The following is a 25,130-nucleotide window of genomic DNA, read 5'->3' on the forward strand; positions in this document are numbered from 1 at the left end:
GGGGTGGGGGTAGGGGGGTTTTAGCGGCCTATCCAGAGGCTGAATGGACAGTCGGGGACACAGACATAAAACGAATCGTATGCAAAAGACGTCGTTTGCGTGGATATAACTCAACGCAACGCTGCAGAGACGCCATATTCCCCCCCATAAACCCATCCTAACCAGACAAGCCGACGATGCTGCATAAAGCTAAATGGACCATCTCAGATAGAGGGAGCGCTGAGGAGATTAAGCATCTGTAGAGGCATCAGAGGAAACGAGGGATGGAGGGGAAGAGGGTGGGAGGATAGGAGAGAAATGGGGAGAGATGTAGAAATAGGACTCCATTATTCATGACGTGTGTTTCATGTGCTTGGTGACATCTGGGACAGCAGTGATAATGAGAGTCCCGGGAGAGAGAAACCACATACATACACACACACATACACACCGCACCATACAGAAGTGTGCCACCATGGTCCAATCACCTACCCTCAACCCGATATCCCATTAACTCTTATTGAACTGTTAATTGCACGAGCACGAAGGCTTAAACACTGAAGTAACTCTGTTCTTAAAAAAAAAAAGTCACTAAAAAGTAAACATCCAGCAGCAAAAAGCTCTCGTCCCTCCACCTTGTTTTGATTTAGCAGCAGATAAGAGACTGAGTTGGATATATGGTGTGTGTCTGCCATCATGTGTGTTTGTGTGATGCGGTGTACTCCAGCTTAGCCCATGGCCTGGGGCAGTGAGCTGCATTAGCGGCACTGAGTGAGCTGCCTGGTCCCTCCCTATTAGAGTGCTGGTGGCATAGGAGTGTCACTGCCCAGCATGGAGAGAGAGAGAGAGAGACACGTACATTTACAGTGTTTACCAGAAAGGACGCCAAAAGACCATTAATACACTCAGAATCAAAGTATCAGATATCACAGTCCCACATTTACCTAGATGTGGTCAAGTGGAAGAATAAAGCAATAAGAAAGAAAATATTCAAGTAAAGTACGGTTCAGAACGGTTCTTGGGTAAATGTACTTTGTCACATTCCAGTTTGAATCTGCCAGCAGAAAGAAGGCTGGGTCAGCTTCTTTCAAAACATAGCTTTAATTTTTAGCTCACAGTTCAGACTCTGCTGCTGCCATTATGACTCTGCCATTATATCGACAATACAATTCATTGAAAAAATACCTGGAAGATTAATTGATAATGATAATAATTATTGGATAGGCACCTCCGCCATTATAACAACGGCAAAGTGTGCATACTGAACTGTACATTAATACAGACACAAACTGGGTGCAATGTCTCTTTACAGGTAACCACCCCATCGTTGCATCTGCAGAAATATTACATTTAAATTTTGTAGTCAAAAAAGACCCCGCTTTACAACCCTTGATGTTATCATTACTATTATTTTATTCTTATTTTATTGATCAACAAAGAAAACAGTGACTGCTATTTGTTGTGTATCATCACTAATGTATATACAATATACTGAATTGTTGACTGAAGCAGTTTTACTGAAGAGAGAAACAGAGAGAGCAAACAACTCACATACTGTAATCATGCTGAATTATTGACTTGTTTACACGTGACATTTACTATGTACATACTCACCCACAAACAACAGCCAACAAACATCACAACCTCTTCCTGAGACTTTTCTATCACATTAACCCCAAAGCAGCGTTGCAGATCGGTTCACCTTCCCGCCCGCTGCAGTCAATCACTGCCTGCAATGTTGATCTGGCTTTTATGTGTGTTTGGACAGCTAATAGTGAGGCGGATCAATAGGTCTATTGAGAGGTCATGTAGGAACATGGCACTTGGATGACCACCAGGGATCCCATTTGATCCCTGATCACGACTCCCACAGTCCCCGCACAACCAGCTGCATTTACAGAAACACCGTAAAAAAGACATCTTTGCATCACGATCACTGAAGTGTGAAATCTATCACTCTATACCAGAATGAATCACAATGTGTATATATTTTGGGCCTAATTAATAATATTAGATTTTGGCATACACTTTCAGTTTCGAGTGTTTATTTAACCTTCACTTTATCTTTTCATAAAAATCAAATGGTTAATAAACACATTATTTAGTCAGAATTTACTTTCAGGTTAAATTTTTTTTTAAATAATCCCATGACATCTGATGGAAATTTGGGCAACAATACGGTGGAACCACAGGTTGGGACATTTTAGGACAGGATTAGAGAGAAAATCAATTTTATAATGAGAGAAAGACAGAAAGGAAGATGGAGGGGGAAATCAGAACCAAACTTCTTGCTACTACAGCGAGCTGCTGAGTAAATAAGCATTTCCTTAAATACAATTTCTTAGTAAAGCCTGCTGTAATCTCCTCGCACTAATCCCTCTTTCGCTAGCCTAAACAAAAGAGTAAAAGAAAGCAGGAGGAAAGGGGTAAAACCTCTTTACTCAAATCCTATTTCTTAACCCAATCCAGGCCACATAAACCCTCCAACTCTTTCACTCTAAGCCTTGACACGAGCCTTCCTGCTTTCACTTTCCTTGACGACACTGGATGTGTCAGGAAGCACAGATTAACAATCATCCTTTACAGAGCCAGTGAGTAGAAATGATATGGCTACCTTCATCTGAGAAAATATAAAAATTAAAATCCCAGTGATGAGAGTGTGGCGACTGGAGCAGGATAGGACGATATGACCTGAAATCTATACGAAGCGCCCAGTACCTTATAACAACAAATAACATTTGTATACATACATCAGTGCAGGTGTTCATTAGATAAGATAAGATATATTTTATTGATCCCACACTGGGGAAATTAGGACATATTTGTCCTAATCGTGACCAGTTAAGGTTACTGGGCTAGTTAGTTATGGTTAGATGTCATTGTTGTAGCTACTTTTTTTTAGTGACATTTATTGAACACTGAATTATGAGAAAAAGGTCAGTAAAATATTGATATTGCTGTTGATAACAGTTTGTCTGTAGAGCAACATTTGTCTGTGTACGCACATAATTTGAAACTACATGATTATAGTGTCAGTAAAGTCTTTAAAATTCGGTCAAACTCTAAAACTCTTGAAGATAACCTGACTTCCACAATAGTTTAATAATCACAATAAACTTAACTATTTTGGCACTTTTCTAAACAAAGTGACAGAATGTACCGTATTCCAAGAAAAGAAAAAACAAAGAAAAGTGCCATGTAAATCCAAACTAATCCAACAAATCAAAATAAAAAATCCTGCTCATTACAACTCAGCCTTATTTTAGCAGGTTTGTCCTGTCAGACTTTTTGAAGTATTAATGTTTGTCTTCCCAGATCTCTTACTTTACCAGTGCCATGTCATCATAACCGCTGTTTTGATGAACTGTAATTATCTTTTAAACCACATGATTGGAAATGTGTGATCTCCAACCCCCCCCCCCCCCCCCCTCTCTCACAGTTACAGCCTGGCTTGAAGGGTGAGATAGTGGCCAGATTTCTGTCAGAGTGATATGCTCACAGGGGCTTTCCCATCTCTCCCTCTTACACTGATTGACACTGATACACTGATTCACTGTAAAGATGCACAAAATGCTTGTGTGTATATCTGTGTGTGTGTGTGTGTGTGTGTGTGTGTGAGTTTGATGGAGGCACAAAGAGAAAAAAGGGCAGGGGAGGGCAACGGCAGCAGCGACAGAGTGTGTACATTTCTGTGCTACGTGCACGTGAGCAGGCGTGTGTAGTAGTGTGTAAATAGTCAATAATAGCCGACACTTGTCAGCCCTCTGCTCTGTACACACAAAGCCCGTGGTTGAGCCATTGTTGAACTCCGCCTCTCTACGCCAGCCCCCCCACCCCTAACTGGGCCTCTCAAGCAGAGATAATTATGCTTATTGTGCCCCTTGCACACACAGACAACACACACACACGCACACACACACACACACACACACACACTTGTTTGTGCTAATTTACACACCCAACCACGTGCCTACTCAACCTCACTGAGTAAAAGATGGCTGCCAGCACCCCATCTGCTCCTGCCCAGCTCTCAGTCGCTCTCAGCACACCGGGGCAAATGCGAGAGGGGCAAAAATATGCAGAAAAAGTAAAATAAGAACAGACTGAGGTGAACAAACTCAAAAACATGTGTTTTTGACTAATTTAGTTGCATTGGAAACTTGATTCAAGAGGTAAATGAGTACATTTCCGCGTTTCAATGTTTTGTAATAGTAGATGATTTTGCAGGAAGCTACTCATTGTTACATTTAGATGTCACCACCATATGTTTGCATGTGAATGCACATAATAGCAGCACCTTCGTCTGCTTGATTTTGTCTTCACTGTCCACCACTAACCCCTATGGTCTGCTGCCTGCCATGTGGGACAGGGGCAGGAGCAGAGGAGGAGGGAGAGGTGAGGGAGGGATGGTGTGAGAACTCAAGGGTGGGGGTGACAGAGGGTGACAGTCGATGGGGCTGTGTTCAGTGAACCCTGGGGACGCCACGTGCTCCCTGTCCTCCTCTGTCACACCACGTACTGCTGCACCCAGGCTGAGCACAACAACAGGACAGCCGTCACACAGCAGAGCAGAGCAGAGCGCACCTTAATGTATCCTGAGTTAATGTTTAATGAGAGCTCCATATTCAGGCAGGTTCATGCAAAAACTGAAAATGGCTTTATTGTGTTACTTTCGAGGGGGATGTGCGTATGTGTGTAGGCTTGTACATTTGTACTGTGTAGAAGCAATTGTGTGTGTGTGTGTTAGACCAGTGTTTACAAGAGTCTGCGGTGTCCCAGACAAGTGTATCTATTAATGTATTCCTGCTCTGAGTGTGCAAGCACAGATTTACAAACAGACATCGTGTCCTAACACACCAGTGCTCTCCATGAGGTCCCTCTGCCTTTGTCACCTCTCTCCTCCCTGCACCTGTGTGGAGCCTTATGACACCAATTTTTTAATTACTGAGAGAAAAAGCTGCAGCAGTATGTGCATATGTGAATAAAGGGCCAATGTATCTGTATAGATACATTGTTCAAGACACAAACAAAACAAAAATTCAATTCAATCATCAAACTCAAGTCACTCTGCAAACTAATCAGCTTAGTTACTGTAACTTATCCCACAAACTGATGTACAAACAGCTGTAATTTTCCAGGTGTTCCCAATTAACTCCTACGTGTGTGTGCATGTGTGTGTATTGCTGTGTCTCTGTTGAACCGTTTGACTTCCAGCAGGGACCCCAGGGGCAGAGGATTGATCTGTAATGTAGCCTGTAAGTGACCTCGCCACCCGGCGACACCCATTAGGATCCAAGTTCACATTAAGCCTCAATAACTCAGTATTACACACTGACAGGTTCAACGCAGGTTAAACCCACCTTAGTTTCAACAACAGGGACTGAACTAGAAATATGTAATCAAATGCATCTTTCACAGTTTTCTTGGACATGTAGCGTCCATTTAATGATACACAAAATCATATACCCACGCAAAACACGTCTGTATCTTGTGCAGTTTCACAAAGAGGGGGAGAACAAAATGGAGAGGAAGTTTGGAGAGTGACTGAATAAGAAAATGAAAATACAAAGAGTACAAAGATAATACAAAAAAAGAGTATACAGAGTACTGAGGATGAGTAGGTGAGGTGTTAATGTGTCCAAAAGGGGTTTCCTAATCTTATTGATCTATACGTTTAAACTGTTTCCCTTCTGTTATTAATTTTCAGCACTGGGTTTTATGGCCATGTGTATCAAATTGCTGTGCAAATACATAAACAAGACCAAACTGTGTGGCAGGTGGGTTAGATGGAGCATGGTTGGGCATCTTCTGTGGACCACCATGTGGCCGCAGCCATCTGCTGGTCCAGTCTCTATTCATCGGAGCCACTCATTAGCTTTCTGCTGGTTAGACTGACGGCCTCGATCTGCAAGCTGAACCCTCTCTGTGTCCCACTGTTGTTTTCATTCCCGTCCACAAACCCTCCATCTCTCTGTCTCCGCTCCAGCTCTCCTCCTTTAGATCACTGCTCAGACTAGCAGGCCTCCATTGTCTCGTGAGGGTCACACACACACAAACACATGCACACACACAAAGCTTAACTACAGGGATGGTATGGGACAGGGAAGTGAGAGGGAAATAGGTCAGTCTGCCTGCACCCCTCCTCTCTTAAACCCCCTCACTGTCCTGGCTGGACAGGAAAGTGGGGCAGGCAAGGGGACACGTACACACACACACACACATAAACCAACACACACGGCTCCAGATGGGGAACATGTGTGTTTGACAAAATGGAACCTGTTGGGGTTCAGAGGGCATGGCTGCGTTGTGTTATGTCATCAACTCAACCTTCAGAGGGGTATGTGATCGTGCTACTGATCAGGGTCTACACATAATAATTACCCCGTGCAAAGGCACAGGTATAAAGTGAAGATGAAGAGGAAGATTTAGATTCATTAAGTGGGCAGTCAGGTCACTTTTGTAATCTTACTTTGTATTCAGATGTGTGTGTCCTATGGTCTGTGTTGCTTTGAAGGCAGAAGACTTGAATGCATCAATACCTCTAATAGAAGTCCATTTTTAAAAGATCAATATGTAAACAATATTTATGTATCAAAACTAAGTGACGGTTGAGTGTTTTGGCTTGCTGTTTGCAGTGCATTTCAGCAGACAATGTCCCTCTTTGTCAATGCAACACCAGGTAACATCCTATTTGTTGCTACAGGAACAGCTAATGGGGATCAGATCTCAAAATAAAAGACGTGCAAGTCGGTTTTGTGCATGTTATTGTTTGTAAAACTGAAAAGCCCACAGTGCTTTCCAGCCTTCTGCACAGTGTATGCTGGGTTAGGTCTCTCATGACCCCGAGCAGGAAAAGCATGTAAGGAAAATTACTGAATTAATGTTTTAGTTTTAAAAAGAGGACAGGTGCATGTATGCACCTTCACACAAGCATGTATGGATGTACTCCTTCGAACTGCAGTTCCTCTTTTTGTGATTCTTAAGGCGAGCATAACAAATAGTGACAGGCAAGACAGGCAACCACCCACACGCTCACACAGAGCGAGCTTTCAGTCACAAAATCAATTTTAATTTTCACATCTTCATTAGACCTATCCAGACAGTCCTCTACTGGCCCAGTTGGGGGGGAGAGAGAGAACGAGACTTTAACCGATGACGTTAGACTAACTCAATGGTTAGCTGAGGAGTTGGAGATCAGCATCAATAAGGTTTCTGGACTGTTTATGTAACCACATGCAGCTCCTGTATGTGCATATTCACTGCATGTGGATATTTTCTGTGTATCCATGTGAGAGTGCACTTACAATATTCAGATTATGAACTGTTCTGCAGACGTGTTGTGTTTCAAAGCGAGGTTATGTTGCAAATAAGCAACTGCGTTGGTTGGCTGTAAGGAGGATGAGGTCACTGTGTTGACGAACCGAGAGGTTGGGGTCAAGGTTGAACACAAACACATTGCAAGCGCTTGTTGTGTTTGTGTGCTGCTGTCGTTGGGAGGCGAACACTGAGTTCAGTGAGCAGCTCATCATGTTCAACATCTGATCCTCACACTCACTGCTCATCAACTGACCTATATACCCCTAATTACACACAGCGGCTTCATGACAGTATACACAGCAACACCCCATACATATAAACCATACATACACACACAGAGGACTGGCACATCCAAACCAGATCAACTGTGTTTATGTTTGGGAACCACAGAAAGTCATGTTGTCACTGTGAACCAAACAGGATTTGGGAATTCTGTGTAGATTTAAAATGTCATTTGAAAATAACAAAGAACAGAAACTAAAATCAATTCAATTTGTTAGCAGAAACTTTTATACAAGAAAATGGCTGGACGGTGTGTGTAGAATATGTGCAATTTTCAAGTATTTAGCTCAAATAAAAAGAGAATTAGTGTGTGGAAAATATATATATATTTTTATTCTATATATATTTTTATTCTACTAATAGATTAATATCTAATCAAAATGAATATTAAAAGTTATTTTTGTGGGTGTTTTTGTGTGTCCAAAATGAAAGTCAAAACTGAATGAAACTGAAGTTTCATTACAACATGTTATATAGCAGCTTTCTGCCAGGATGGTAACCAAAGACAAAAATGCAATATAAAAAAACCTGAAAATTAACTAAAAAAACAACCCAATGAAATGTCTGAAAATAAAATATTTCAACCTCGGTGCATGTGTATGTGTGACACAGTGTCTGTGTGTTTTGCATACATATAATATAAAACGCCATCTGCCAGGACCTGAGGCCGTTCTTGCCCTACTACCCTCCTTGCTTCTCCTCCTTTGGTTAATTTTTCTCCTCTATCTTTCATCCCTCTCTCCTACATTGTTATTGCAAGAGAATAATCATGCATACATCTCAAACATACCTTGAACTACATACAATGTATAATCACGTAATGAAACACTCATAATGTATTCACAAATGACGGACAGAAAGACTGAACACATTTCTCTTTTTCTCTTTCTTGCACACACACTCCCACACACAAATGAGGTTAATGAAGATGAATGTGGGGGCACAGTCCTATTGACATCCTGTGTCTCTAATTGTGGCCCTGTTCTTCAAGGACATGGTGGTAAAGACAAGCAGGGAGAGGACAGAAATAGATCTGATGAGGATAAACTGTGAAACAGTCATCTTGGAGGAAAGTCTGTCTAATGCAGTGTCAATCACAATTATTGAAAAAAAACCTGTATGTGATGATGTGTAAAAGCAGTGATAGCAGAGGGGGAAATGTCTGTGAAAAGAGGAGGAAGACGAAGGAGAGTGAGGGAGGAGATACAAGCTGGAAGGAGGAAGGAGGAGGAGGAGGAGGAGGAGGAGGGGGACCAGATCAGTGATCCAGAACAGTGAGCAGACAGAAGACATGAGTTAACAGTTCGGTCAAACATAGAGCACAGCGGTGCATCAAGCGTCCTCACACACACACAGAGAGAGAGAGAGAAGATAAAGACATACCTAAATCCTATGAAATGAATCAACCTGCCCACGCCTGGATAATCCACATTCATTCATTGTGATGTCCTACCTGGGACGATGGAAACGGTGTCTCTCTCCCAGGATACGACACTGACGTACTCCTGCACGGCAGCAGGGATGAGGCACTTGAACACAGCTACGTTGCCCCGCATCGAGCGCTGGTCCGCCACCCGCACGGTGTAGGGCTCCCTGAAAACTACAAAAAATGCACAAAAGATACTGAGAAAGCTGATATCTCAAGCTTTAAAAGGCAAGATTACTTCCCGACCACTGAATAGCTGAGGTGTGCTGACCCATGATGGTCTAAATGTCATTTGAGAAGCTTTTCCAGCCAGACACAAAGGCATTTCAGGATATTTTTATTATAAAAGAAAAAAAAAAGATATTGTTTATCTACACAAAATATCCTCCATCACCTATCCAGAAGATCTGTTGACACAAGCATGTACATCATGTGTTAGTCCTGTTCCGAGACAAAAACAATAATCCACTCGTGTTTACATCATCTAAAACAACACATTAACACTCCAGAGCAAAACACCCCTTTCATCAATTACCACAGCACTCCACATTTATTCATTGGAAATTACTGGCCTACTCTGGTGTATTGTTTGAACTCCTCTAATCCTGCCTCTGCTTTCACCATAAATGGCGCAGGCCGCCATTAGGCAGGATAATCATGGAAATTATTTTGTAGCTTTGGCGTGACATCATCATGAAACATAGATCTACTGTTTTGTACAGAACTTCATAAGGAGCAGTGCTGAGCTGCACACTCAAAGTAAACTGGAGGGTTATTCAGTTTATGCAGGTTCATGCAATATTTTACACTCTGTTGAATGAGCAGGGACTCATTAGCAAAATCACATGAAAGCTAGGACGTATCCGAAGGTTGCTAAGAAACTGGTTCGGAATCCCTTCCCTGGTAACAGACACGATGACAGCGTGCATACATTCCCGCTGCAAGAGGGAAACGCATGCAAGTGCATGTTAATTCACCTCTTCTTTGAACAGTTGAAAACAGATCTGTCAAGTTCTTTTCAAATGATGTGAAATGAACCAACACTGAATTTGCTTAGAAACTGTTGTTAGCCATGAAGCAGTAAAAGTGATTCAAATGGGACCCCTGTCAGTTATTGCTCAATGGCAGGGCGAGTGCAACACCACGACCACAAGACCAAACCCCAAAACAAAGTGTCCGCATCCTGTCTGGCCGTAACCTGTGCAGCGCCGGAGCTGCCGGGGCCCTGACAGAGGCCGCTGGCTGCAGGATGTTTGGTTCATGCTAATCCCTCTTCTCCTGAGGCCAGGCTTTAGAGTCATGTGGGAATGAAGGCAGCAACCGGCTGGCATGCAGCTCAGGGTCCTGGCTCAAATCCTCAACTTGGCGCTAGTATTAGTATTAGAATGAATATGAGTATTAGTTCAGGTCGGTGTTGGGAGGCAGAATATGAAAACAGATGTTGATGGCAGGAGGGAAGGGGGAGGGACCGACTGGCCTGAATGAATGATGGGAAGGAGGAGGAGAGCAGGGTGGGACAATAGATTCAGTGTAACTATCATCCAGCTGTAGCTTTGTTTCAGCTGCGGTTTGATGTAACTGTCTAAAATGCTTCTTCATGTATGGTGTATCCGGTTCTAGAGCAGGAAGAACCCAAAACCCCCAGACGTACTATTTTACTTTAGATGAGGTCTCACTTGTTAAAGCAGCCTCACGCAGTCCAATCAATGGAAAGCACCAATTAGGTTTGTTAATGAGAGATAATTAAAGAAGTGTGCTGTGGCTATATTTAGTCTGGCACAAGAGGACAGTTTGAAGAACGAGGGAGCAGGGCGGAGAAGGAGGACAGAAGAGAGAATATGATGGCAACAGAGGCAGCTTTTGGTCAGAATTTCTAAAAATAGACTAATTATAATATGTACTAGTGTTTATTGATTGAGCCTTCATTCTATCTCATACTAATTTCTTCTGCGATTACTGAAAACAGGTCCAAGATATTTCTGTATGTATGGTAACAGGGTATTCAAACATATTAAATATAAATTCGAATCCCCTCGTTTTAGGTTAACATACATAGCTGTAAGAAAAGGTCACCATATCTCCGAATCACTAGGTGTTGAATTACTTTTCACACCTTGTAAAGCTTTAAGAAGCCTTGCTTGAAAAATATCCAAGCGGCTGTCAAGTTCCTGGTGGCCTTTATTGCACTGTCCTTTTAAAAAATTAAGGACTGTCAATGAGGGTGAGCCAGTAATGTGATATAACCTATTGTCACACTTTTTCCTGCTCATCTGATCTGGTTATATCATCTAAAAATCACATTGGACTTGCTACTCAACTCTAAGTACTGCAGGGGTTGTGTTTTGGATTTCATCCTAACAGATGGTGCCATGCTGTAGATGCAGTTGAAGAGGTTATGTCGGTATAAAGTGCAGCGGTTCATCACCAGCTCAGTCAAATAGGTGTGAGCGAAGGCCGAGGCCTGGTGTAGTATGTGATGCAGATGTTCTCTCTGTAGACTGTGTTCTAGGTCAATCTGTGTTCAGGTCGAGACGGGCTATTTTAGGGCAGGTGATTCTGTGTGTGGGTTGGGCTTTTTTGCAGCTGCCAATCACATCTGCTCTACTTTATGCTTTCACCACTGTCTCTTTTTTTCGCCATTCCTCATGATGTTGTGTCTCACTTTGGCATTTTTGCTCCATGACCTCTCTTTTCTATCTCAATATTTCATATCCTTCACTCGCTCTTAGGCCCCTGTTCCCTTCCCGACCGCGGTCTCGACTCACCAGCTTTGATGCGGATGTTGGGGCTGCGGATCTTGCCAGCTTGGTTTTCAGCAGTGCAGAAGTAGTCGTTGTCATGGATGTAGCTGTTGTAGGCGGAGGGCGAGAAGGGGTACAGTTGTAGGGTGCCATTAGCGTGCACGTGTCGGATGTGGGGCACGTCGTAGATGTCATCGCCGGTGGCCAGGTACCAGCGCAGTATGGCACTGGGGGTGCCCCCTGCTGGACAGGGCAGGGACACCCCCACCGAGCTGGAGTAGGTTACCCTCTGCAGGGAGGCATTCACAAAGTACAGCCTGGTAGAGCCCACATCCTCACTGTGTACTGCAGGAGCAAAAAGACAACACACCATCACTTAACAGGTGGAGGTGGAGGTCAGAGGTCAACAATGAGCAATTGTTAAGAGCTGTAAACACACAAAAGTATGAACATAAGCTAACAGCATTACACTGCCATTCATTTAAAGCAATCTGCATCACATTAATGGACAACAAATGGACAGAGTGGGAATGTCCTTCAAATGTGTGGCAAAATAATCATAACAAATGTATGTCAAATGTCCAGCTGCAAACATCAGTCATGTGATCCAGAAAGCCAGGGATTTGGGCTAAAGCCTGTGATGGTTTAGGTGGATCGGATGCGGGGGGGCTGTTACCTCCGTACAGTGAGTGCACACATACACAAGCAAAGACAGAGAGAGGGAGAGAGAGAACACGCTGATAGGTTATGTGATTGGAATTTCTATGCCAGACGCAGAGATTTAAGTCTATTTAATCTCCTTACATATTTAACACACACACACATGCACACACTCACAAACACACACACACAGGAATGTTCTTCATTGGCACTCAGATTAAACACATACAGCTTCAGTAGAGAAAGGAGAGTGAGAAGAGGAAAGGAGGAGGGGGGGCTCTCAAATTTGGGGTCATTATAAGAAAGATTAGAACAGAAAGAAGAGTGTGTGTATGTGTTTGTGTGTGTGTTGGGGGGATACACTGCTGATGGACAGATGTGGATGTTAACCACCACTGATTTTAAATTATATCATCTAATACACCCCATCCCACCACATGTTCGCCCTGTTAATGTTCAGTTCAGCACAGAAAGTCTGAAACATCATGGAAGATACTAACAGATACTGAAAGATGAAGGATTTTGATCCAAATTAGATAAAATTAGCACTCAGTGTACTGTGGGAGTTGTTCAGTCATAAATGTGTGTTTTTTATCTTTTCTACAACAGTGATCTAATTGATTTTTCCTCTATATTTCTCGCCTATTAAATACTGCTTGTTGCTGACTTTTTGAAACAATGCCAATATTTATTACAATTGATCAAAATAAAAGTTTCACTATATCGATATTACATTTTAATTGATTTAAGTGCATTTAATTTAATGATTTAATATCAAATTATCAAATTATTTAACTGACACTTGATAATGTCTTTAAGTTTTAGTGTTTTCTGGTGGTCACATCAGGCTTTGTGATTTTATTCTTTATCATCAAAACAACTAAACAAAAAAAACTATTCTAATGTTGAATTATCATTAGTTAATTTTGTTACAAAACAGAACTAATGATTTCTTCTATCCTGTAAAGATTTTTGTAAAAAAATCTCTATAAAGAGAGCAGTTTTAAAAAAATCTATTAATCATTTTGGTCTGTAAAATGTCAGAAAATAATAAAAAATGCCCTTAAAAATGTGCAAAAAAACAAAGTGATGTCATCAAATTGCTTGTTTTGTCAGATTAACACAGAAAACTCAAAGATTGACAGAAAAAAAGAGGTACAGACATCTTCAATTTCTGCTGATAAAAGTGTCAATATTCTATTGATTATACATTATACATACATTATTTGTTATTATTAACTCTTTATGGTGACAATTGTGGTGTACCAGCTAAATTATGATCTTGTACGAGAAACTCTGTCCCATCATTTTTGAATAATCATGAAATCGTTTGAGGAAACAGGACAAGAGAGAAAATTCCCTGTTGTTCACATCTCACGGGTCAGTATTAGGTTTTCACAGGAAGCACAATGGTAATACCCCAAATAATACATTTAGACTGTTTTGGCCGTGGCTTTAAGCTATGGGAGAGGCAGACAGAAAAACATGAATAAAAAAATAAAAAGCCTGGTAGAATCAATCATCACCATCAACACTGTCACTGTGCCAGCACTAAATTCAGTGCACCAGATCGAACACAGCTATCTCTAACATCCAGGAAGGGTTGTTAATAATTCTAGCTTCCTTTCAAAGAAATGCTACTGTCCCTAGTAGACTAGAGATTGATAAAGCTGGGCAGAATGTTACAGATGGTATATGAAAATGTGTCTGGCAGTCCGGTGGTGGGCTGCAAAAACCAGGTCAGACTCCCTCCCCTCTGCAGATTACTGATAATGGCCCCTGAGCATAAAGCCCATATTAAAGATTGCAATATCTATAATCTCCCAATGGGGGGACAGGACTAAAGTGGAGGAGTGAGGGGGTCACCCTGAGCGCTCAGGGGGGCTGGGCAGCAAGAGAACCTCTCATACAGTAGATTATATGGCCGGGGGGCCTTGGCACTGGGGGGCTGGGGAGTACTGGGACTGATGGAGCGGGAAGTAGAATAGAAAGGGGATCAGAGCAAACTCCCACCACTCAGAGCCTGTCAAAGCCAGGCGAACCACACATGCACTCACCCAATACACACATGCATACACACAAACACATACACACTCCAAAAGCAGCTCTCAGCGCTCAGTCACACTGGGAGGAGACAGAATAGGTTGCCATGGTGGCACTGGCACTTGAAAGCTGTGACTGAATAAAAAACAATGCAACAATTTAACCTAACAACAGTGACCCACTGAAGGATCTAAATTTAGAAACTTCAAGTCAACAAACCCCACATTCTGTCATGCTGTCTCAATCATCTGCAGGTTGGTTGAAAAGACATACAGGTGAAAAGTAGTAGGCTACTAACAGAAAGTGCAAATAGTGTTCATTTAATTTAGTTTGGTAAAAATTAAATGTCTGACATGCCAGCGGTGACCAAACCAGTCAGCGAAAAACTGCTGTTCGGTTGGTCGTGGTCAGGCACACAGGTTAGTGCATCACATGGGTGCGCCCCAAAACTCAGCTGGCAGAGTCCTGGTTTGTGCCAGACTGGTGGAGTTTCCACTCCATTTAAAACCCGATAGTCGAAACATTGCATACTACCTGTGCATATCTGTTTGGACGGCTTGTGTGGCAAGCAAACAAATAGTACAAGCAATGAGCTAAACAACATATCACGTCAAAGATCAAATTCAAGTCGGTCCAGTTCATTCTAACACACAGCTGTTCAGCGTGTTTATAACGTTGAGTCTGATAATTACCTGCCTCCAGCCACCTCACACACACACACCTCCGTCATCAAACTGAGCCATTAAGACCACAAGTATAGGCAACTTTTCCCCTGGTGCAACAGCACAGGTTTAACCAATAAAAGGATCAATTAAATGTTATTACAGTAAAGTCTTTAATTAATGGTTATGTCATCAATCGCATCATTGAACTGTTATTTTAGCTAAATTAAGTTTAAATTCTACCAGTCAACTTTTTATAAAAACCTTTGCTTGATAGGGAACATTAGGGAGACAGATGAGATATGTTTTGATTGCAACCTTGACAGTTAAATACCACAAAAAGTAAAGTTTACATCCAGTCAAACCAGCATTCCACCAGACTAACTTACAACCAGCCTTTTTTTTTCTTTTTTTTTCTTTTTTTTTTTTTTACACCTCTCCAAATTCCGTTAACACAATTAATAGATATATTGTTATCGACTCATTCTCGTTCCTCTAACTTAACAAAAACAATGCTAAATCTGAACACTAAAGTTCCTTCATTTCAATGTCTTCAAGTTCTGTCAGGTCACATTCCTACATTAGTCTGGCTGCAACTCAATAATTACAGTTATTTTCATTATCATTTAATCTGTCAATATGTTTTTCAATTAACTGATCAATCATTAAAATGTCCAAGATGAGGTATTCATATACTTTGTTTTGTCCAAATCCTGAAGATATTTGGATAAAACAGAAAACAGAAAAGAAGCTGGAAGTGAAGAATGTTGGGCTTTTCTTTTTTGAATCACTGAAATGATTTATTGATCATCAGAAGTGAACAATTAATTTTCTGTCGATTGATTAACTGACTAATCGTTTCAGCTCTACATTAATCTGTGCTGATTTAACTAACAGAAATACATCAAAACCTGCAAGTGGGCTTTAACACCTTGAGACAATTGTATCTCTTGAGCATGTTAATATCGGTGTCCCCACCTTTCTGAGCGATGCATATCCACAAACATCAAACTCCAGCAGCATGTGGACAGTCAGTACCCTGATATCAATTTGACCACAGCTGTGGGACTCCTGTGTTGTTGCTGCTGCAGTTCACCTGCACCCAGGAGGCTTAATCAACCTCGTTCAGACACAGAGAAGAACCAGCGCTCACTGAAAGGTGTTGGAGCACTGACGGCGCTCCTGGAGCTAAAGCTTAGGCTGTCAGAGTCGCAACCACTATTTTATACATCCTGCCAGGGAGCCACGCATGAATATGTATGTCACAGAGGCAGAAGTCATAACCTATGCAAGGTTTCATCATGCATAATGCAGCTGATCTACGCCTCTCCAGGATGTGAGTGTGCACAGGAGTGTACAGACACACACACACACACAACTGTATTGTGATGAGGAAGTAAACAAACCCGAGAACCCCCAATGTTTCACATACACACATTCTCACACCCAGAGCTCCCTGTGCCCATGCACCCAGAGGCGTAATACCTCCACATGTTCTTCCTCTTCTTCTTCTTCTCTCACCCAACTCCATCTTTCCATTTCTATCTCATGGCAAAATCATTTTCACAGCATTTTTATCTTCACTGGATTTAGCGATATGGTAAAGGTCAAAAGTAGGATTCAACTCAACAAGACGATGCACATCAGCCCTGGCAACTGTCAAAAAATCTTTCCCTCTTCCCACCTTGACTGCTTGCCATTTTGGAAACAGCTTCATTTCCAAACTTGACTCCAACTCCTGTGTTCACTCCCTTCCTGTCCTGCCATCTCTCCGTCACTCATCCCTCGTGTTTTCAGGTGTTTTCAGGACAGAAAGTTGTTTTTTTGATACACAGGGATTGAGACTGCGTGTGGAAACATAAAGCAGCAGAGGAGGAAGTGGGAGGAGACGCTCTGTAAGAAGGGGTGTGAATTGAATATTGGTGTGGATGCAGGGGGATAAAGATAGGTGTAATCTTATGGATAATCCTCGGGGGTCTGGCATAAGTAGGTGGTTGGTGGGTGGAGAAGTAAAGGGGGGTGGGGGGTTGTTGGGGTTACATCTAATCAACAAAAGGGTATCGCCTCTCCCCACCTACTGTCTTTCTGTACACCCTGTCCCCAACAATCTGCCCCCCCCCCCGTGGCCTGTGCTGTGTCAGTAAAAAAAAAAGTGTGCTACTTCTTCAGCAGTCCCTGGGACCTGCTTCCCCCTCACATCAAAGCAGCCAGTTTCTCTCTTAATGGTAATATCAAATCTGTTGGATCACAAGTCCCAGCACAGTCTGCATAAACTGCCCTCCCCCAACCTTTAAATTCTGCCTAGTGATGAGGGAAGAGAGGGAGGGGAGTTACTGCGAGAGGAAACGATGGAGGGAGGGAGAGATGGAGAGAGAGATGGAGATAGAGATAGAGATAGAGATAGAGAGGGAGTTGATAGAGAGAGAGAGAGATCCAACAAAAAAAACTACTTGCTTCAGAGATTTGACATTTGCTGAACGCACCCTCCTTCTGAAAATGTGCGGTCCAGCATCCAATAAAATTTGGAGGGAGTCTGGCTTAATTTAGCAGCAGTGTAGTGATACACAGAGTTCTTGTTGGGGAAAAAAAAAAAACATTTCTCACTGTCGATAGTGTTCATTTGCATCTTTTTGTTGTTGTTGTTTTTTTTAAATGATTATTCTTTTTCATAATCTCATTGGGAATTATAAAAGATTTAAGACGAATGGAGAGCAGGATACCAGTGACAGAGCTGTGACATCCTATTGGTGAGCTGGGAAGTGCAATGAGCTCCTTTCCCTGCTGACAAGTCTTACACCAGCACACTTTACCGCCATTTGGCAACATCATTGATCAAAATTTGAGCGCTGATATTTTTTTCTTTGTCCATATGTGAAGGATGGTTTTTGGGGTTAAAGTGTAAGTCAATTCTCCGATCATTAGGAAAATAGCCAGCAACAGCCTGTTCATAAGATATATATATATATATATATATATATATTATATATGTATGTATATATTATATATATATATATATATATATATATATATATATATATTTTCATATTCACTTCCCTGACCTTAAATTAACAGAATCAGAATCATAGCATATGAAAGAACAAATTACATCCAAAAATCACCACTGGAGCCAATTTTCTCCTAACCCTCTTTATGGTGGGTGTTTTTGCAAATTAATAATGCCAAATAATGATTGCCCCTGTGACCACACAGCTCTGTCATTTGAGTGGTGCCTATATAGCTCAGATTGCAGCTTTAATTGTGCAGTCTTGCAAAGGCAAGCATAGGGAATTGGACTGGGGGGAAGAAGAAAAGGAGGGGGAATTTTTGCATATTTCTATTTGGGTGAGCAGTGGAGAGGGACAAGAGTGTGCAGGGTGAGGGATCACCTTATTGCTTTTCCACACCTCAAATTAAAATTCAAGTTATATTGTTTGAATGTCACACAAATCCTTTTAATTTTGTTTAATAAATTTACATCTTAAAATTAAAGTTCAAAATAGGCCTACAGCATGCCTGTATATCAACTGCTAATTAATCCACAATTCCAGTAAATATAGTCAGTGAATTTGATTTAAAATGAGAAAACAACAAGTTTTTTGTTTTTCAAATCACCAATTAAAAATCACAATAAATCCTCCTTTAATTGAGTATAATATCTGAATTAATGAAAAAAAACATAGGCTATATGCTTTATTGGTTACCCGTTTTCCCTTCAAGCATTTTTTCCCTCAAAGATCCGTTAATTACCCTACACCTAATTGCCTCCTAAACATTGTGTCTCTGAAATTCTTTTTCATGTATTATGACAATTTTTTTTATCATTACTGTTGTTGAAAATGTTTTATATATTTTCATATAAATAAAAATAAAAGAATGAGTGAACTTCCAGCTCAGTTCCTCCACAAACAGCATCCAAAAAGTGTCCAACATTTAACAACAAAAACCAAGAGGGGTGTCCCCGTCACTTCTCCCTCCGCGCGCCCGCCAACACACAGCACACACACACACACAACACACACACACACACACACACACACACTCAGAAACACGAGCCGTGACGCACGCGCTGGCACACGCGCGGTCACGTCTGCGGGTTCCAGGTGCGGGGTCCAGGTGCGCTATTAGTGAGGAACATGACCGGGCAAGTCTATAATCTGCACCCACGCCCCTGGAGTTTCTCATTTGGTGAAATAAATTTGCGCATACTAATAAAAGAGGCTCTGAAATCACATCTCTCGAGTTGAATAATGGCTATAAATGAACAGCAAATATTTGGCGAATGTAATGAATTTAGGAGGGTCGAGTGACACAAAACACGGACAGCAAACACAAGCAAGCACATACGTGGCTAATTGATATTTTTCAAAAACAGGGTAATCCAATGTGAGGCGGTGTAAGAACTTAAAACGGCAAATTGGACATAATGGCCTATTTTGATCAACTCGTTGGCATCGAGAACAGCCATATTCCTCTTCCCCCAGCCCAATCCACATCACGGACTTTTTGATAGATTTCCACCTTCTCGGGGCCTGTGCTAATGAGGACAAAACAGTATGTAAACATGGCTCCAAACAGGCAGGCTACACAAAGGCCTAGAAAAAGCTCTCATGTGCAGATAGTGTTGAACTTCTGTTATTTTCGACGCAGATTTGTTCAGGATTATTATAATGCACTGTAATAGCAGAAGATCAACTTTGCAATAGGGTCAGGGATTTACTGCTGAACAAGAAAGAAAATGAATCTATTTAAACAAATAGACCGCCTTTTATATGTATAAATACAATTAAACAAAAGGGTAAAAAAAATGAAGAGACCAAATGAATTAAATAAGGAGGATAAATCTGAATACACTAATTATGGCCTTTATGTGGGTGTAGATCCATTAAACTAATAAGGCCGTTGTGGAGGAAAAAGAGGCCTTTTATTTGTCATCCAATTTAAATGGCAATGATTTGTCATCACACAGAGAAAAAAACCCTAAAAATCTCCTCCTGAAAATACGATTTCTGTGGAATGGAGCGCTTGTGCCAAATATAGTCCATCAAAACAGCTGCAATTAGCAAAGGCTACCAAATGAGAGCACCAAGATATCAAAAATCACAAGAATCCCTCTCAAAACTTTAGAGGAGTGCCACATTTTGAGTGAATTTATTCTAAAATTGGTAAACAATTGATATAATTGCAGGCCGATACATGTTTTCATTCCCCTCTTACCCTCCCTCTGTATTTGCACCTCATTCTCCCTATTCAGCCATTTTACATATTCATAACTGGAGTTGGTAATGCGAAAACAATCCGTGCTATCAGCACCATCTGAGGCAGCACGGGCCGCTGCATAAAACCACAAAACAGTCTGGTAAAAAGAAAAAATCACTTTATACCTTTACTTTAAAATATTTCCACTGATAGGCTGCAGCAGCTTTTCACATTTTGATTGAAAGAATCATTTTCAATCAATTCCCCATCACAAGGCGTCCGATGATACATCAAAGCGCAAGCCACACATATCATGCACAGCTACAAATCAATTAATTTCAATTAATTATCACTTTTCATTCAACTTAAAAACAGTAAGGCTTCCAGCACTCAGCGTGCAGGGTGTGGAATATTTCAAGCATTTCTTTTTTCTCTTACCTTCTTGGAGAGAGTACAGCAGGAGTAAAGTTACAAGCCACATGCCATAAATAGCAGGTATATTTTTCAGGAATATTTGGCAATCCTGGCAAGTGTGAGGCGCGGTTTTTTGGCCAGGCTGGTCTCCGTGCTGGACTGGCGACTGTGCTCCCCGGAGGTCTCTCCAGCCCTGCTGCCCCGCAAAGCATGGAAGGGAAATGAGAGGCGCCTCAGCCCCGCCCATGTCCCCTCCTCTCCTCCCAAGACTACTGTGCATACAAATCCATCCTCCCTACACTAATCAAACACCGCAGAACGATGGGTCACAGCAAAAGCCGCGGGTCGATGTGAGCTGAGCAGTGGATTTTGGTCCAGTTGTGTCCAAACTGCCAGTTTGTGTGATCGGTGGAGCTGCGCAGACAGATTTGTTGGCACCTTGGAGAGCGCACCCACCTGTGCGCCCCTGATGACCGCGTTTCTTTGCGCAATATGGATCTACAAAAAGCCGCCCAGGCTGCTGCGAGGACTCTAATATGTATTAATGTCTTTTCCTCTGAGTTTGGGCATTAATCACAGCGACGTGGAGCTACACCACAGACTAATGACTGTTTTTCTTTGTCTTTCGGAGCCATGAAACGTGCGTAGACATTTGCGCACAGAAATGCACTGCAGATAGAGAGGAGGAGAGAGAAAGAGAGTAGCGGGGTGTGGGGCATGACACTTCCACACAGCAGGTAAAAAACACACAGCAGGTAATTCAAACCAATTATAAAAGGCTTCAGTGAAACCTTAAAGGATGCTGAGCAACTTTCCACATTGCTATTCCCCCCTTTCACCCATGCTCTCTGTTGCGCCTGCTGTGAAAAAGCTCCCCTGCATAAGCATAAATTAAGACGGTAAGTTGCAGGACACTCCCAGTTCATAGAATATTTAAAGTCACTGTGGGTGCCAGTGGTGGATCTGAAAAGTGATCCTCTGCTGCACACAACCGAACAGCTCCCACAGACACAGAAAGAGCAAGAGCAACAAAAAGAGACGTTCATTCAGTGTAATTGTGGATGACTGATATCCTCAGAGGACTGACAGAGGAACCAGAACATGCCTCGGAGTGGTTTTGCCACTGCTTCTTCAATAAAATTTAAGTGTATGTTGTGTTAACGTTTTAGTACACACTCATTAATGTGTATTTCATTCACACCCCTCAGACATATCACAACATGGCTCTGAGTTTGGCAAATGTATGGACTGGATCGGATCGGACCACTAAGAATATGTATTTTTATATTCATTAGAGCCTATATGAAACAGTAAAACCACGACATTCGTTTAACGTTGATCATCTTATATTAATATAATCATTACTTCATAAGTCAAATAATGCTCAGATTCTTACTGGAGTAAAAGTTTTCCCACATTAAAGGACACCTGAACACAATCCTGCATCCTCAATCAGTCAAGTATTAGCGGCAAAAATCTACACATATGTAGGCTATTGGACGCCCAAGGGTCACAGGTCACTCAATCAAAACTTGGTTTTCTTTAAACTTAAACAACTTGAAGAGAAGGCAGGTCTCTGCTCTTCTCACGGCACAGCTGCCTGCAGCGGCCGCTGCGATCTGATCCGGTCCGGGGGTTGAGGCTCCACATGCAGGTCACTGCTGACATCTGCTGGTTAGACGGGCACATGTAACTGGGCACATTTTTCTCTTATTTCTGCACAGTGATCGAGTAGAATATATGACCCTGTAGATGTAGATGTGATTATGTTTGTGGCGCTTTGTGGTAGTAAAGCAACTTTAGTAGTCCTAGATTATATAGGAAAACGTTTCTGTAGCACAGTGTATTATGTGAATTAACTGCACTAGTAATACAAAATATTAAATAAAAATGCTCAAATTCTAATTGGAATTTCCTTTGTATGCATACAGTTTATAATATATGATGCTTTGACGTCTGAGCTCACTGCAACCCTCCAAATATCAGAGAGTTGGACATAACATGAAGTCAAGATAACTGATGATTTTCTGAACATGGATGTTGTCGTTAATGTTAATTTAGTGGCAAAATTATTTGATTTTACCTCCTTACCTTTCTTCTGTGTGTTGTTTATTGTATAGGATTAAAGGGGTACTCTATTAATTTACTTTTTATCTTCCTTAAAGTGGGGGGGCTAGTGAGAGACCAATTTTTTTAAATCTTAAAGGTAAAACACAGCAGAGGCAGAAATATCCTGACTTTTTGAGTTAAGCTCAAAAAACACTCAATCCTACACTTCCCATAATGCAGCTTGATAGTGTCTTTCAATAGAGCTTCTCTGCACGCAGTTTATATGTCTGTGAAGCTCTGTGCAGTTTGTAATGCAGGCTTTATATTAAAAGTTTGTAGTCTCCAAGCCCAAACTGAGACAACCCAGTTGATATACAGACAGCATGACAGGGTGGGTTTTATTCAAAACTTTATTAGATTTCATGTTTCTATAATAAAGAGATCGAGAGCTGATATGCACGGATGAGAGGTTGAAAATGGAGACATCATCTGAGGGCGAGCCAGAGCATTACAGCTGTATATTTGTGTGCAGAGAGCGGCGGTGGAGCATGACTTGGTGAATCTATATGCCCTGCAGAGTCTGATCGAGTACAGGGGCTACAGCCCACTCCATGCTCCTCTCTGGATGTTCCCCATTCACCCCTGCATCCCATCATCACAACTCCCTGATCCAGGACATCTCCTACTGTCGTATTGCTCTCAGAACTGTCACAGTAACTCGAAGGTGCAGTGTGACAAACTGTCACTTCTGTCGGGATTTGCATAGAGTTGCTTGTCATCATAAGGCCCTCGCTGTCACAATTCCCACATTTTTCTTAATTCATTGGTTCAGTAAGACGGTAATTCAGACAAATCATGTTTTTTTAACCAAGTCTGATTAGACAACAACTGACAGATTTGTCTTGTGCACTCAGAGAAAACCCACTCTTCAGAAGTTAAATTCAATTATTGCAATAAAATATTTGATCTTATTAATCTTTCATGTTTCCAAAGAGATTTCTTGACAACACAAGTCCTAGTCCTGCTCGAGGGGGGATTTTCTCTTTTAAGGCAAACAAGAATATGGTAAACACACATATGACAAATGTATATTACCCATAACATATGTTGCACCTTGTGTACCTGCATTATCTTTCACAAACATCCCAAGACATGGGATGATGACAAGTTCTATCAAATCTTTTTTTTTTTTTTCATGACTAATAGCCCATTGGTTCATACTTAAAGCAATAGTTCAACAGTGTGGGAATTATGTATATTTACTTTCCTGCCAAGAATTACACAAAAAGATCGAAATCTCTCATTTCTGTCTGTTAAATACGGAGCTGGAGCCAGGAGATGGTTAGCTTAGCTTAGCAAAAATACTGGTAGCAAATGAGAGAACCTTGTACTGTCAAAACAGGAAAAAAAAACTGCCTACCAACACGTCTAGGGCTCATTAATTAAAATGTCTTGTTTGTATAATTCCTGGAGTGTTGTCATCACTGTGCAGTTGCCAGGCAACCAGCTGGGACTCCAGAAAGTCACTGCACCCAGATAGTCTAACATCAAACCACAGCTCGATGTTTTTACACTTCAGTTTTTGTATGGATGAAACAAACAAGGTATTATGTGTTCATTAATGAGCTTTAGAGGTGATGGTAGGTGCATTTTGTTTCATTTGGACAGAGCCAGGCTAGCATTTTCCCCCCGTTTCCACTCTTTATGCTAAGTTAAGCTAATCGGTGGCTGTAGCTACACATTCACCAGACAGACACGATAGTGATATTGATCTTCTCATCTAACTCTCAGCAAGAAAGCAAATAAGCGTATTTCCTGAAATGTCAATCTACTCCTTTGAGACTGATCCCTTGGAGTCAAATGCTGTTTCAACAGGAAACGGAGAATCATGGGATCTTGACGAATCCTAGAACCCGACAATTTCCTATTTTCCTTTGGTTGCTTCTTGTCTCACTTGGATGATCAATGTGACATACCCACACTGGTTTAGATTATACATACACAAAAATATACATCTTTCTAAAGTGCCCAACACACCCCTTTTATAATATTGCTTCAAGCCAGTGACTTAAGCCTAAAGTCACTTTAATGTGGAGGCACATTATTATTAACTTAACAGTGAAAACCCCAGAAATTCACACTTGACTGCACAGTATGCTCATTCGACACAAGTTGCCACTGGGGAAGTACGTTTCCATCTGACCTGACACAGTGTTTACCCACACATCTGTCCCACTCTCCAGAGGTATTTCTTTTTAAAGTCAGACATTCAGTGAATGTGAGACAGATGTGTATTGTAAATGCAGGTGAAATTGTATTTCACTGTTAAGAGTTTGATGCAGATACATTCATCTCCTAGTG

At 41.5% G+C, this 25,130-nt stretch overlaps 1 protein-coding gene across 3 annotated transcripts in view; it reads right to left on the minus strand.

The window, feature by feature from the left end:
* The window catches only part of LOC118331179 (Down syndrome cell adhesion molecule-like protein 1 homolog), a 51,189-nt gene extending 30,222 nt beyond the window's left edge, over positions 1–20,967 (minus strand). The window contains exons 1-3 of one of the 3 annotated variants that reach the window (XM_035665966.1): positions 20,745–20,967; positions 11,770–12,090; positions 9,032–9,178 (exon numbers count right to left, since the gene is read on the minus strand). In XM_035665966.1, the coding sequence (XP_035521859.1) occupies positions 9,032–9,178; positions 11,770–12,090; positions 20,745–20,967 (691 nt within the window). The remainder of the gene's footprint in view (positions 1–9,031; positions 9,179–11,769; positions 12,091–20,744) is intronic. The other 2 variants (XM_035665968.1, XM_035665967.1) reach the window with 2 other exon arrangements.
* Between the last annotated feature and the right edge of the window lie 4,163 nt (positions 20,968–25,130).

The sequence above is a fragment of the Morone saxatilis genome, unplaced genomic scaffold (genome assembly GCF_004916995.1).
Source record: "Morone saxatilis isolate NCDOM2014 unplaced genomic scaffold, NCSU_SB_2.0 Contig20, whole genome shotgun sequence".
Lineage (NCBI taxonomy): Eukaryota > Metazoa > Chordata > Actinopteri > Moronidae > Morone > Morone saxatilis.